Source organism: Micrasema longulum, unplaced genomic scaffold (assembly GCF_059751315.1).
Source record: "Micrasema longulum isolate JH-2025_06_02 unplaced genomic scaffold, ASM5975131v1 h1tg000008l, whole genome shotgun sequence".
Classification (NCBI taxonomy): Eukaryota; Metazoa; Arthropoda; class Insecta; order Trichoptera; family Brachycentridae; genus Micrasema; species Micrasema longulum.
This window is the reverse complement of record NW_028277216.1, coordinates 41,876-58,113: the sequence shown is the minus strand read 5'-3', so window position 1 is coordinate 58,113 and position 16,238 is coordinate 41,876. Positions and strand designations below refer to the sequence as shown.

At 34.0% G+C, this 16,238-nt stretch overlaps 2 protein-coding genes across 4 annotated transcripts; both read left to right on the top strand.

The window, feature by feature from the left end:
* Nucleotides 1–1,290: 1,290 nt before the first annotated feature.
* On the top strand, nucleotides 1,291–7,929 carry LOC148285733 (uncharacterized). The gene is made up of 3 exons (XM_088229578.1): nucleotides 1,291–1,542; nucleotides 4,158–4,461; nucleotides 5,201–7,929. The coding sequence occupies exons 2-3, from the start codon at nucleotides 4,212–4,214 to the stop codon at nucleotides 5,881–5,883; spliced, it is 933 nt and encodes a 310-aa protein (XP_088085704.1). The 5' UTR covers nucleotides 1,291–1,542; nucleotides 4,158–4,211; the 3' UTR covers nucleotides 5,884–7,929.
* Nucleotides 7,930–10,683: 2,754 nt separating this feature from the next.
* Nucleotides 10,684–14,792, top strand: LOC148285732 (uncharacterized). Of its 3 annotated transcripts, none has more exons than XM_088231124.1 (3): nucleotides 10,684–10,858; nucleotides 11,716–12,011; nucleotides 12,836–14,792. In XM_088231124.1, the coding sequence occupies exons 2-3, from the start codon at nucleotides 11,759–11,761 to the stop codon at nucleotides 14,089–14,091; spliced, it is 1,509 nt and encodes a 502-aa protein (XP_088087250.1). In that variant the 5' UTR covers nucleotides 10,684–10,858; nucleotides 11,716–11,758; the 3' UTR covers nucleotides 14,092–14,792. The 3 variants fall into 3 exon arrangements, with proteins under 3 accessions (XP_088087250.1, XP_088087172.1, XP_088087095.1); XM_088231046.1 differs by having other exon boundaries at nucleotides 10,684–11,053; XM_088230969.1 differs by having other exon boundaries at nucleotides 10,684–12,011.
* Nucleotides 14,793–16,238: the final 1,446 nt, after the last annotated feature.

The following is a 16,238-nucleotide window of genomic DNA, read 5'->3' as shown; positions in this document are numbered from 1 at the left end:
AAGTCTAATCTATGATCAACCTTAAAAAATAGATTTCCATTTAATTTCGGTAAATTTGGTACATTAAGGAAGAAAGTAAATTTATGTCACTAACTTCCCTCAGAAGCTTTAGTCACTAACTTTACTCAGTGGTTTGTCAGAAGCTGTCAAAGTGCGCGTGTAATTTGTTACGGTCCAATTACGACTCTGTGTTTTTTAATAAACTGCTCGATACCAAAGCAAAGGTAAGTTTTTTTGTTGCATAATATAGACAAAGTGTAATATAGACTGTTGGGGCCAAAACTAAATTGAGCAATATTTCGTTTATTAAATACGAGTAATTCTTTACAGAACGCATTTAAATTACTAACTTCGTTCCGAAGATTTGGCGGGTTAAAATGTGTACACTTTGTACCCTTGTATTTTTTTATATAATATTTCAAAGAACTGGATATTTGTCCTGTGTTAAGATCCTAGTTTAGTTTATTGTTTCTTGTCCTAGGATGTCACATATAATTTAATTTATTGAGGAAGAGAAATCTCTTAATTGTTTGAAAAGGTCTTAGATATATTTTTTTTGGCACTAAAATATCAGTATTTTTTGTAGAATGTAATTGAAATAGGTTTTGGAAAGCTTGTGAGAGAGGAACAAGCTTTAGTCTTCATTTTGAAGTCTGCAAGTGCGCTTGTAGAATTGCTGACGGAAAGTCAGACCGTAGCAGGCGAGGAGTGTACGCATCCTCGAGTGTTACGTGTATTAGGTAAATGTGTTTACCTAGGTAATCATTTAAAGAAACTGCAGTTATCTTTTAGGATAGTTGCAATAATTATTATTTCTGTGACATTCAATAGTGAGCCTTTAGAGACAATGACAAGTGACAGGCGAGGCTTGTACGCATCCTCGAGTGTTACGAGTTGCGATTGTGAGGGTGTGATTGCCCTGTGGTTTTATTTGAGCTAATTTGTGTATTTAATGAATATGTGCCCGCTCAACTTTTTCAGACTATTTTCAATTTAGATTTATGTGACATTGCGGAATTAGATAAAAAATAATATTTTGAAGAAACTGTGTGTCTTTTTCCTCGTTCGCATGTCACCCGAGATTGGCGAGACCGTTGAAGCGAGAACCCTGCACCAGCTGGCGTGAACATAGACATAATATAGTAAAATGTCGATTTGGTGATCTATGGAGGAATTATGAATTTAGTGTGTAAAGTACCTACTTAAACCAGCTTTCTGGTCATACCTTTAGCCTACAAACCAACAAGGCAACATTATCCACGAATGGCCGCCATTCCGTGTCCTGACAGAAGCGTGCGACCGAGTGGTAAGCAGTAAGATTAAGAAGTAAGCGCTGTATAAAAGTAGCTTGAAATTTCCCGTTAAGTTTATATTCGCTATGACGCGCGATGGAATGATCTCCTCCATTGTCTTGTCCTTGTGTGAACTCACAACTCTAAATTAGGAATTATTCTGGTTTGGACATTTGAAGTTGTCCTTGAAGTCCCGTTTGTTTTTGTTTTCTTTTCGATTTAAGGCAGTTGAGTTTACGTGATTTTCTGGGTAAGTTCATTCATATTATTTATTAAAAATATTTTGAGTTTGTCCAAATTTTGGTAGACAAGAACTGAATTCAACTCCCGGGGGAGCTGTTTATATTAACATATTACAACAGAGATGAAGAACATTTAAGAGAAGGTAATATAGAAGTCTAGGCATCTACAGGGCTTATGACCTGTCAATGGCTGGTTCAAGTGGCCACTTTACACACTGTGTAACATTCACCAGTCGGCCTATTTTGAACATCTATTTTCCTTCAGTTCTTCAAATCCAGTTCTTTTCTACAAACATTTGGAAAAACTCAAAATATTATTGATAAACTACCTGGTCCATGAAGAAGTATAGATATTGAAAAAATAACATTTTCAGGCGTTGCCTAGTATGTAGGTGAAATAATTCAATTAGATGAATCTCACCCGCATAAATAAAGGTTTCAGCTCTTTAACTTCACAAACATCAACAGATGAAAGAATTGAAGGAATATTGATGTTAAAATATAGGCAGAATGGTGAATGTTACACAGTGTGTAAAGTGGCCACTTAAACCAGCCATTGACAGGTCATAAGCCCTGTAGATGCCTAGACTTCTATATTATCTTCTCTTAAATGTTCTTCATCTCTGTTGTAATATGTTGATTATTTATTAAAGCTGTGAAGAAGACCGAAAAGTACAGAAAAATGCGTAGAGTTAGTGACATGGAAATCAATTCCCATACATTTCTAATAGACTTCCGATCTTTCTACCTGTATGATTACTGGGCCAAATTAAAAGTCAAGAACCAACCGCCAGTAGAACGTAACAGGAGTTAAGAGATTAATGAATAAGTTTATGATATAATCCCATCGGCTTCATGTAATAATGTAGTATTTTATTCCACAAAAATAATAAATAAAATTAATATTTATATTCCACTGCTATTTGAGAAAAAGGCATGAGCCGAAATATGCGTTTGGCAAATGCTTTGAATCAATATTCTGATTTAAATTTCCTGATAGAATTAAGAAAAGCCCAGAAACCGCTTAAGCGCATCAAACAGAAGGCGACTAAACTACTCTTAAAATAATAGTTTTACTCTTTGACCCATTAGTTTCTTTGTAGGCGTCGCTCCGTACGCAACGTCCGTTTTGAATCTAACTATGCCGTGTTGTGTCGTTTTAAAGTGTAGAAATACTTCTGGGATCTTAAAGAAACGGGATGGGATCACATTTCATGCGTAATTAGCAAATGCATTTGTACGTAGCAAATGCATTTTTTTTTACAAATTGAATTATTTTTCCATCTGTCAGATTGTCGAAGAAAACAAAATAGATATTTTGTTAGTGTTGCCAGGATAGTAATTTTGTTTACGCTACTTTGCTAATCTAATGAGGGAACTAATGAAAATTGGACCTCTTGGATTCAATAACGCTGTCGTGGACTTTTGACCGACAAATGTCGGTCAAAAGTCGGTCAAATAAAATTATTTAAAACATCAAATATTACTTTACATGATAAAAATATTCGTTTTATGGAAAATAAATTTTGTTTTATTAAGTTCAAAGTTCATTAATGAAATTACTCTTATTAAATGACCTATCCCTTATCTACTATGTTGTAATAATGAATGTTTCCGCGTGTACAATAAAATTTGAGAGATATTAATAACTTGCTTTTTTAAAAATATAATTATCTTACATTTGTGTTATGGTTATATTTTTCGCGATCTGGCAACATAACGCGGCGACTTCAAACATGCGCGCGGCGAAAATGGGGCAAAGTGGGGGGACTTTAGGACACTATCCGATGGTTTCAAATATGAATCTACTCTCCTTCTGGAATATTCTTAATTCTATGATCCTGATATTGAAATAAATATATTTAATTCAGTGCGAGTGCATTAAACGTATTGATATAGCCACCATCAATACTAATTTGATGTGAAACAGGTGGTTTAATTATTGAGAGTATTGTGGTTAGTACAAAATAAAAGAGGTTTTGTTTTAGTATCTTATCAGTGATATCAACATATTACAACAGAAATGAAGAACATTTTGAAGAAGATGATACAGAAATTTAGGCATCTACTTTGGTTGGTTTAAGTGGCCACTTTACACACTTTACAAAATTTGGACAAACTCAAAATATTGTTGATAAATCCACCTGGTCCATGAAGAAGAAACATAGAAATTGAAAAAAAATAATTAAGCGTTGCCTAGTATGAAGGTGAAATTATTTAACTAGATGAATCTCACCCTCATAAATAAAGGTTTCAGCTCTTTAACTCCACAAACATCAACTGATGAAAGAGTTGAAGGAATGTAGATATGGGCAGTATGGTGAATGTTACACAGTGTGTAAAGTGGCCACTTAAACCAGCCACTCACAGGTCATAAGCCCCGTAGGTGCCTAGACTTCTGTATTACCTTCTCTTAAATGTTTTCATCTCTGTTTTGAAATGTTAATATTTACAGCTCCCGGAAGGTTGAATCCAGTCCTTGTCCACAAAAATTTAAGCAAACTCAAAATGTTGTTGATATCTGTTATAGATTTATAACAGGAACTCATTTGAAAAGAAAATATTGACCTTCCATTAGGCTGTTCAAGTTATCACTTTATAAACATTTAATTATTTTTTGTAGGAGTTTGATCTTTGGTTGAAGATTAAATTTGTATCCGTCCTCGGATACACGAATATGGAATTCCTTCCAGTGGCTGTTAAGGCGGAACCAGGGACTGAGGATGTACAAGGAGATATTCTCCATTTTGAGGAAGTACCGCTTTGTTCCTACAAAAGCGAGAGGCCAGATTTCGATACCGTGAAGGTAGAACCGGGGACCAGTACTAAACAAGAGTATAAAATAGAAAGTGATATACTGAGTTTTACTGAAATCGACATTGTTTGTCCTTCTATTAAACAGGAATGCTTAAAATCCTCTACTGAAGGTGATTATTATTACATTTCACATAAATATTTAGGTATTTCTTGCAATAATAGGTTTATTTCATTTTCGTATAAAATGAATAAATAGTCATGCTATTGAATAGGGAATATTATTATTATTATTATTATGGATAACTTATATGGCGCCATTTTCGTAATATAATACCTCAAGGGCTCTTTACATAGTTATTCTATTGTTAAATAAATTTAATTGAAGCTTTTGTATTTGTAATTTAATTAAAACAATTTATTTTGTCGTCACATGCTACGGATTTATTAAAATGATTTAGAGAACAAGTGGGTTTTAAGTTTTTTCCGAAACATCACTTCAGTTTCACAGCCTCGCACCTCTGCTGGGAGAGCATTCCATGCCATAGGGCCTGCGACCGCAAATGCGCGTTCACTAAATTTAGTGCGCTGTTTGCGTAGAGGTATAATAACTTTTCCTCTCGCCGTAGACGTAGCTGATCTAAGCGTGAGACGCCTGTCAGCTAGTTCATCTGGAATGTATAGTTCCCTTAGATATTCCGGAGCAGAGTTGTGCATTGACTTATACATAAGCCAACAGAGTTATATGATAATAATAATAATATAATAAGCTGCCTATAACGCTTTGCAATCATTTGTTGCCAACGGACCAATCTCAACTAATATAAGTTTCTGGTTTTAGTCTCAACATCTTCAATAGTGAAAACTGCACGAATAATCAAGTCACTTGAAATATACCGTTTTTATTTTTAGGTCCTAGGAGAAGCGGAAGTCGACCTAAACATCCCGGAAATAGAGAGACACATTCATGGTTTGTTTCGCATAAAGTACCCGATACTGTAGAGAAATCACACTTATCGTCCAAATGTATAAAGAAGGGTAAATTGAAAACCAAAATGCATACTGGTGAGAAACCCTTTTCATGTTCAGAATGTAAATATTCATCTACCGATAAAAGTAATTGGAAAAGACACGTTCTCACTCATACTGGTGAGAAACCCTTTTCATGTTCAGAGTGTAAATATTCGTGCTATCGTAAAAGCCAATTGAAACAACACATTCTAACTCATACTGGCAATAAACCATTTTCATGTTCAACGTGTCACCATTCATTCGTTAAAAAAGGTAATTTGCAACGACACATTCTGATTCATACTGGTGAGAAAACCTTTTCATGTTCAGTATGTAAATATTCAACTTGTCTGAAAAGTCGATTGAAACAACACGTCCTGACTCATGCTAGTGAGAAACCCTTTTCATGTTCAGAGTGTAAATATTCGTGTATTGAAAAAAGGCAATTGAAACGACACATGATTATTCATACTCGTGAGAACACCCTTTCGTGTTTAGAGTGTGATTATTCGTGTTATCGTAAAATTCAATTGAAACGACACATTTTAACTCATGCTGATGAGAAATACATTTCGTGTTCATAGTGTAAATATTCATGTTATCATAAAAGTGATTTGTAAACACACATTCTCACCCATACTCCTGGGAAACTGTTTTCATTTTCCGATTGTTAACATTAATTAACATATTACAACAGAGATGAAGAACATTTAAGAAAAGGTAATTTTTATTTTATTTTTATTTTTGCACCACAACAGGCCAGGAGGCCCAATTACAGTGGTGAATTACATCACAGAACACCCAGGCTTGAGAAAAATCACATTTAATTTTTATGTTCTCACCGGGAATCGAACCCGGAACCTTCCGTCTGTGAGTCAAGCGTCTTGACCACTACACCACGGAGACCGCCGTAATATAGAAGTTTAGGCATCTACAGGGCTTATGATCTGTCAATGGCTGGTTTAAGTGGCCACTTTACACACTGCGTAACATTCACCATTCCGCCCATATTTGAACATCTATATTCCTTCCACTTTTTCATCTGTTGATGTTTGTGAAGTTAAAGAGCTGAAACCTTTATTTGTGTGGGTGAGATTCATGTAATTGAATTATCTCACCTACTACCGACTTCTATATTACCTTCTCTTAAATGTTCTTCATGTCTGTTGTAATATGTTTATATAAACGGCTCCCCAGGGAGTTGAATCCAGTCTATGTCTACAAAAATTTGGACAAACTCAAAATATTATTGTAAACATTAATGTGATAATGTGATTTGAAAGAATACATTCTAACTCATACTGGTGTGAAACTGTTTTCATGTTCTGAGTGTAAATATTCATGTATTTAAAAAAAGTCATTCAAACAACACATTCTAACTCATACTGGTAAGAAACTCTTTTCATGTTCAGCGTGTAAACATTTAACAGGACAATGACAGGTCAACAGAACAAAGAAAAGATAATGAATTCAAAAATATATTAAAACATTGTCATAATACGAGATTTATACATAATGAAGGCTTAGTGATTCCAAAGGATTAGATTGAAATAATTGGATGGGGATGTGCAAATGAAACATTGATCAAACAAATAATAATTGCACAAAAAGCTTTAATAAAAATTATCTTTTGAGTCCCAATCAGAACTGCTCCCTCGGTATATTCGTAAATTTAAATGTCACCTCTGTAAAACAACTTGATGAAAAAGCTCTGTTACTGTACGCACCTAAACATTATTCTCTACCTTCCATAACTCATTACTCAAATACAAGAGTTACTAGATACTGCAAAAACAACTTAATACTGCTTGGTTAAAGTGTACAGTCTACTTCCATTGTCCATAAGAACTATCAATATTAAATTGCTATTAAAAAATGGATAGTGGAGGTGGGTTGCGCACGGATCGATGAGTGGATCAAGCCGAATAGGTGAAAATCTGTTTCCTGATTATGAAATTTTGTCTACAGCTCTATATGAATTTATTATGTTTTTGTATGATTATTTTAGTTTATATTGCTTATTTTGTTTACGATGATAATTAGGTTAATTAGATTATTTACGTTTTTATTATCTTATTATGTTAACTATGTTAAATAACTAATTTAAGGCATGTTTCGTTTTACTGATTGTAAAATGTTTTCCTCGGCACGGGACACCCCACCCCAGTGAGGGAACATTATTCTTTATTAAAAAAATAATACAAATGGTAAAAGTATAAATAAAATAATTAAAAAAAAAAAGACATGCAAGAAATATGGAAAAAGAACTCTAAAATATGTGGTTCCAGTTGTGTTCAATTTGTTGCCAAACGGTCTTAGAAATAAAATGGCATATATGTAACCGAAATTTATATATATGCAATATGGACATGGATATATGTATGTAGGTGTATATATCTTTATATATCATTCCTCTGTACGCGTGGTGTCCTTGAACTCTTGGCTGAACCGATTTACCTGCGGTTTTCAGAGAAATATAGATCTTTGAGCTGTGCGTGTTCGTAGATTAAAATCTTCAATCTAATATGTAAAAAAGAAGTTAGGAGCATAAATGATTCATCCATCGATCTACCAGGGTTGCATTTAATATTTTTTTTTACTGGTTTTTTGGTTAAACTAAAATAATATTAATAGCACCACATCTCAAAGGCCTCTAGATCTCTTTCGGTAAGGCACCATGTCTCACAACCGTACATCAATACGCTACATACATATGTCTTAGCAAGTTGCTTGCGGAGTTTTCGATTGATATTATTTGACTCAAAAATCTTTGATTTTTTGTTAAACGCAAGCCTTGCATGGTGTATGCGGCAGTCGACTTCTTTTTTGTTCTCCTTCTTGGTTGACAGCACCAAACATATTTCTTAATATTTTTCTTTCAAATACTAATACCATATTTTCATCTCTTTTGATCATAGCCCAGCATGCGGCACCATATGCAATGACCGGTCTGATACCTAAAACTAGTTGTGTTATGATATATTAAACTCTTATGTGGTAAAAATTACAAAGTGTTTAATTTTAAATAAATTCAACATGTTTTTCCTCAAAGTCAATGCTGAAACAATAAATAATATAGATATAGTGCCTAATAATTATGTACACACTTTTGTTTTAAATTTTGGTATTTAGGTTTTGTATTAATTACGTACTTATTTTTTGCTTTTTTTACATTTTTCTAAATATATTTTTTCGCTCTTTACGGTACGTTAGTAGCAATTATTATTACACAATCATGTAGTGTGATCATATGTTTTCATATAAAGGATTTTAACTGACAAGCCATGTAAATTGGCTTGATGATTGTAATTGTAAATAAAAAAATAAAAATTTGAAACGCATTTTCATTCATACTGGTGAGAAACCCTTTTCATGGACAGTGTGTAAATATATTTATGTTATCATAAAAGTCGATTGAAACAACACATTCTAACTCATCTCTCTCTCTTTCTTTTCCACATCCGCTCCTAAGTGGAGCATGTGGACATCACCAGTTGCCTTCAGGAGACCCTATCGCCAGCCAGCACTCTCGCTTCTTCCCATGTCAATCCAGCGCCCCTAAATTCCGCCCAATAAAGTCTAAAGATCGTCATTGACGGCCTCCAGGACGGCGTGATCCCGCAGGTTTAAAGAAGAGGCAACTAGGGTTTATGTTCTCCTGAGGCATGCGCAGCACGTGTCCAAGCCAGGTCCACCGCCGCATCCTCAAGACGCTCGTTATAGGAGGCTGCTGCGTCCGTTCTCGGACTTCAATGTTAGTTATAAATCGAACCACCTTATACCTAATATTCTTCTCAAACACTTATTCTCAAAACTCAGAAGTTTGGTGTTTTGAGCTTTGGTAAGGTGCCAAGATTCGCACCCATATAGGAGAACTGGCATTTTACAAGAGTTGAATAATCGGCATTTCGTTTTGACCGAGTAAAGACTTCCAAAGAGTTCCAGACAACACGCATCATGTTAAAAATTGCTCCGTCTATTCCTCGGCGGGTTGCGAGCTCTTTATGCGTGCTTCCATCCTCAGTTATGTGTACTCCCAAGCTGTCAACTTTCTCAATCCTCTGTCCATTATTATTGAGAGGCTTATCAGGGTCAGGACAGGATTTGTTGCACATAATCTGAGTCTTTTTTGTATTAATATTAAGACCCAGACGAGTTGAGTTTTCCTGCAGTGTGTCAACAATTTCCTGAAAATCACCAACAGACTTTTCAAAAAGGACTGCATCATCTACATACTCCAAGTCGCGCAACTTTAGGGGGGAGTTCACTTCTATACCTCGATCAGGTGGTATTGATTTGCATAAAATAAAATCCATCAGTATGATGAATAAGAACGGTGCAAGGACGCAGCCTTGCCTCACTCCAGTGGAGACCTCGAACCAATCAGTGAAAGAGCTACCGATGCTCAAACGACAATTGCTATCTATGTGGAGCGCTTTTATAACAGCAATAATCTTGGTAGAAATACCATTGCTAACTCATACTGGTAAGAACCCCCTTTTGTGTTTAGCATGTAAACATTCATTTATTAAAAAATGTAACTTAAAATGTTACCATAAAAGTCGATTGAAACAATACGCTCTAAAGCTAGGGTTTCCTAGGACAGCGGTGCCCGTATCTTAACGGCCGTAGTGAACGATAATGCGGTAGACAGCCGTCGTAACGGCGATTAGAGAGTGGTTTCCTAGAAAAACGTTGTTGATAACACTGTTTTCTTAGAAAACCACTCTCTAATCATCGTTACGACGGCTGTCTACCGCATTATCGTTCACTACGGCCGTTAAGATACGGGCACCGCTGTCTTAGGAAACCCTAGCTTAACCGGTGGCGATTGTTTTTTTTAATTTAGAATCGCGAGTTATGAAATACAACTTAGAGTAAATTTCTTTTTAAAAAAATATTTATCGATCTTTCTCGATAAAATCGTTGCGTTTTTTTTCTCATGCACACATATATTTAAAACTGTATAAATTATAATAAATAAATAACTATAACAGTGTAAGTCACTTTCCAAGCACAAGAGCTAGTCTCTTTTTTTGGAGAGTTACAGTTATAACATTTACTAGATGTATGAATGCAGATTTGTATTAAAATATAAAAAAAACAAGAATCATTTATATAAACATATTGATTAATTTTTTACGCGTTTCCAAGTATCATATAGATGAATCTCACCCGCATCAATAAAGGTTTCCGATCTTTAACTTCACAAAAATCAACAGGCGCAATAATAAAAAAATGTGTTTGCTCAAACATAGAGGCCATTACGAATTAACAGTGCCTAAAGTAGCTACTTAAACCACCCAATGACTGGTCATACCTTTAGACTATATAATACCTTTAGGCTGGCAACATTACCATATGGTGGCCGCCATTCTGTGCGCTAACATCTAACAATGGTAGGTGACAGTTCTCAACCCTTCAGGGTAAGCGGTGTGTAAAAGAAACTTAATACACCACAATGCGTTCTAGAATGATCTCCACCATTGTCTTGTCCTTGTGCGAACTCTTCTATACATTTTGAATTGACTGGTTTTGACATTTGCAGCCGACTTTGAGGTACCGTTGTTTTTTTTTCAATTTAAAGCTGTCGAGCATAGAATTAAGAACAGTCCAGGAGCGTAGAATCATATTTGAATACATCGGACTGTGTCCAATAATTCCACCAATATGCCCTACTTTTGCCGCGCGCATTCGTGGCGTCGCCTGTAATGTTTCACGATGGGAAAAAAATAATCATCACACAAATGTAAGGTAAAAAAAGCAATTTGTTTATTTCTCTAAAATTTTATTGTGAACGCGGAAATATTGATTGACACAACATAGTGGATAAGTACAGGGTCATTTAATAAGAGTATTTGAATTAATGAACTTTGAATCTAAAATATAAAACAAATTTTATATTACATAAAACTGAATAGTCGTGTTAAATAGTATTTGATGTTTTAAAGATAATGTCGGTTAAAAGTCCACCACGGCGTTGTTTAATCCGAGGTCCGATTTTCATTAATTCTCTCGTTAGATGAGCAAATTTGGGTAAAAAAAAAATTACCCTGGCAACACTAACAATGTGACCATTTTTTTTTCTTTGACAATCTGACAAATGGAAAAATAATTAAACTTTTAAGTAATGCATTTGCTACTTACGCATGCGTTTGTTAATTACACATTAAATGTGATCCCATCCTGTTTCTTGTTGATCCCAGCATTTCTTCATTTTAAAACGATACAATACGGCATAGTTGAATTCAAATCGGGAGTTGCGTGCTGAGCGACGTCTCCAAAGAAACTAATGGGTCAAAACATAAAACTACTCCATTGAGAATAGTTTCGTCGCATGTTTAATGCGCGTATGCAGTTTCTGGACTATTCTTAATTCTATGGGTTAAAGTCATCACTTAAACATTCAATTTCAGGAGTTCAATCATCAGATCGAAGGTTTAATTTGTATCGAACACGATGATGGATATAGCTTCAGTAACTGTTAAGGCGGAACCTGGGACTGGCGATGTACAAGGAGATATTCTCCATACTGGAGAAGGGCCGCTTTGTTCCTACAAAAGTGAGGGGCCAAAGTTCGCTACCGTGAAGACTGAACCGGGGACCAGTACTAAACTAGAGTATAAAATAGAAAGAGGTGTACTGAGTTTTACTGAAATCGACATTGTTTGTCCAGATATAAAACAGGAATGTTTAAAATCCTCCACTAAAGGTGATTATTACTACTTTTCACATTGAAATTTAGGGATTCGTCGCGTTAATTGCTTTATTAATTTTCATAATGAATGAATGAATAGTCATGAAATTAAATAAGGAATAAGCTCAACAATGTTTGAGTATGTCCAAATGCTTGCAGACTAACTGGATTTGCTCCGTAGGGAGTTATTCATTTTTAAATTATTGTAACAAAGAGGGAAAACATTTACAGGGCTTATGACCTATCATTGGCTCATCCATATTTCCTCAACTCATCTATCTGTTGACTTTTGTGAAGTAAAGGAGCTGAAACCGTCATGCGGGTGAGATCCATCCGTCTGAACCAAATCACCTACTAGGCAACGCCTGAAAACAATTTTCCAATTTTTACACGGCTTCTTTTACCAGGTAGTTAATTCAACCATGTTTGAGTATGTCCAAATGCTTGCAGACTGGCGGGATTTGCTCCCTAGAGAGTTATTCATATTTAAATTTACTGTAATAAAAGTCAACCGATAGAAGGGTTGATGAAATGTGAATGCTTAAACATGGGCATAATGGTGAATATTACACATTGCCATTACACATTGCCATTTAAACAAGCCAATGACAGGTCATAAGCCCTATAATTGCCTAGGCTTCCATATTCTCTTTTCAATAACGTTTTCCGTCTCTGTTACAATTAATTTAAAGGGAATAAGCTACCTATAACGCTTTGCAATTATTTGTTGCCAACGAATCAATTCCAAATTATGTAAGCTTATGATTCTAGTCTTAATATCTTCAGTAGTCAAAACTGCGTGAATAACCAAGTCAGTTGAAATATATGTTTTTTTTCAGATCCTAGGAGAAGCGGAAGTCGACTTAAATATCCCGGAGATAGAGAGACACGTTCATCGCATGTTTTATGTAACATTCCAAATCTTGTAGTGAAATCACACTTTTCTTCACAATGTATAAAGAAGGGTAAATCGAAAACCCAAATGCTCACTCATACTGGTGAGAAACTGTTTTCATGCTCAGAATGTAAATATTCATCTATTGATAAAAGTAATTTGAAAAGACACATTCGTACTCATACTGGTGAGAAACCCATTTCATGTTCAGAGTGTAAATATTCAAGCTATCGTAAAAGCGATTTGAAAAGACACATTTTCACTCATACTGCTGAGAAACCCTTTTCATGTTCAGTTTGTAAATATTCGTGTATTCTTAAAAGTCGATTAAAACAACACATTCTAACTCACACTGGTGAGAAACTGTTTTCATGTTCAGAGTGTAAATATTCATGTATTCAAAAAAGGCAATTAAAACAGCACATTCTAACTCATACTGGTAAGAAACCTTTTTCGTGTTCAACGTGTAAACATTCATTTATTAAAAAAAGTAATTTGAAACGACACATTCTCATTCATACTGGTGAGAAAACCTTTTCATGTTCAGTGTGTAAATATTCGTGTTATCGTAAAAGTCAATTAAAACAACACATTCTAACTCATACCGGTGAGAAGCGATTTTCATGTTCAGTTTGTAAATATGCATGTATTCTTAAAAGTCGATTGAAAGAACACATTCTTACTCATACTGGTGAGAAACTGTTTTCATGTTCAGAGTGTAAATATTCATGTATTCAAAAAAGGCAATTAAAACAGCACATTCTAACTCATACTGGTAAGAAACCTTATTCGTGTTCAACGTGTGAACATTCATTTATCAAAAAAAGTCATTTGAAACGGCACATTCTCATTCATACTGATGAGAAAACCTTTTCATGTTCAGTGTGTAAATATTCGTGTTGTCATAAAAGTCAATTGAAACAACACATTCTAACTCATACTGGTAAAAAGCGGTTTTCATGTTCAGTTTGTAAATATTCGTGTTTTCTTAAAAGTAGACTGAAACAACACATTCTAACTCATACGGGGGAGAAACGGTTTTCATGTTCAGAGTGTAAATATTCATGTATTTTTAAAAGTCGATTGAAACAACACATTCTAACTCATACTCGTGAGAAACTGTTTTCATGTTCAGAATGTAAATATTCAACTATTGATAAAAGTAATTTGAAAAGACACATTCTTACTCATACTATTTGAAACCTTGTTCATGTTCAGCGCGTAAACATTCATTTAGTAAAAAAGTTATTTGAAACGACACATTCTCGTTCATACTGGCGAGAAACCCTTTTCATGTTCAGATTTTAAATATTAATCTGTTCTATTCTCTCTCATGTTTGTGGGAATCCCGCTTTTTGTTCAAAGTGATTAACTTTTAAGTTCTATAGTTTATTTATTCAGAAAAGAAATACAATGAAATTCAGTTTATAATTACAAATGTATGTACTTTTATGTTTTCAATTACTTACAACATAAAAACTCATACTCTTATTTGTACTCGTGTACACCACACTACCAGTGCTAACACTATGCAAGTTATCAGTTCAAAGAATTTCTATCATACTCGTAATTGTGATAGTGTCAAAAAACCTTTATGAATATAATTTTACGTTAATGGTTTAAAATATCAAATTATAAAGTATATCACGTAGAAGTTAAATTTAATATATATTAATTGAAGACGTTTAAAAAAGTGTAAAATCGTAGAATTAATATAGAACTATAATTTTATATGTAAAATGTTTCCCTCAACACTCATTTTATATATGTATGTAATTTAAAACAAACAATCTAACATTGGTTTTAAATTTTGACTGCTTTATAAATATTAGTTGACTTTTGAGAGGTCGCCTTTTTTAATAGGAGATTCATTATAAAGGAAACAATAAGTGAAAGAAAAAGTGTTTTTATTCCTTTTATTAAGCCAACTTTTAAAAATAAAATAAGTATTTAAACATTTATTTTTTCTAAAATTTATTACCTAAGAACTAACTTTGCGGTTATTCATTTAAATAAAATAAATATAAAACAACTTGTTTTTAACCACTCATTTTTAATTTTTTCTACCGACCGGTTTCAAAGCTACAAAAGCTTCATTAAGGTATAATTAACTAACTAGTTAATTAAACCTTTATGAAGAAGCCATAAAACTGATTTGTATAAAAAAAGAGTGCAAATGTTAAAAATTACAAGAATAAAAAGAGTTTTTTTTAAACTAACAAAATATGCGCACTACCAATACAGGTTAAAAAAAATATCAAAAACGTATTAAAATTACGTATACATAATACAAGCTAAAACAGTATAAAAAACACAAATAACATTTCAATAGTATTAAAAATTACATATACAAGCAAAAACGGTAAAATATCAAAAGTTATATGTTCAAGATGCGCGTTGAGTTGTTTTTTGCAAGAGTTGTTTCATATTTATTTTCTTATTCGTTCATTTTTTGATTTTCAAAAAAAGCAATCTTTCTTTGAAATATATCCGAGTTGCTTCTAGCTTTTCTTCTAATATTTTTGTTTTCAAAGAACGCTGAATTTCCTTTGCAGCTAATTATTTCTTTCCTTCTTTTCCGCTTCACGTTCCTGTGTCTTATACATCCATTCCTCCTCCACAATTTTCTTTTGAAGCAAGATAAAATCTTCTCCTGCATCTTTAACGCGCCCTCCTTTCTTCGAAGCTGGGTGTATCAGTGTGCGCAGCGCGGGACACTCCAAGTATCCCACTGCTGCGCTGTAGTAATGGCTGACTGCCGGCTAGGGACTACTGGTGATGTAACCGCTGGTGGCGAAGAACTTTCCGGCGGCTTGGCGGCAAATACCACTATCGGTTCAGCCCGTGATGCAGACGGCGGGCTGATACGATCGTCCTCTTCCTCGACAAAATTTATGTCCTCAACGTAGGACGAAGAATCTGAAATGAATGATAATAATGGTAATGGAGTGCGGAAATTTTTGCTGAGATGACTTTTTATTGTTGATTTAATCAATATTTACATAAACAATGCAAAGAATTTATTTATTTAACTTTTTGTACATAATGTCATTTGTACATAGGCGGGCTTATTGCCAAATGGCAATTTCTTCTAACCAACCGATAAAATAAAAGTTTAATTTTTATAATTCAAGTTACAGAACATATTCAATAGAAAAAAAAAAGATTAAAAAGCTAAAGAAATATAAAAATAGAAATAAATGTATTTGTTTATAAATTACCTTAAATCAAAACTATTACTCAACGGGAAAAAAGAGGAAAAGGAAAGGAAGAGAGATTAAGGAAGAGAAAGGAGATGTTTCTTCAGACGTGATTTAAACAGAGGTAATTTTTTTTTTTTTTTTGTT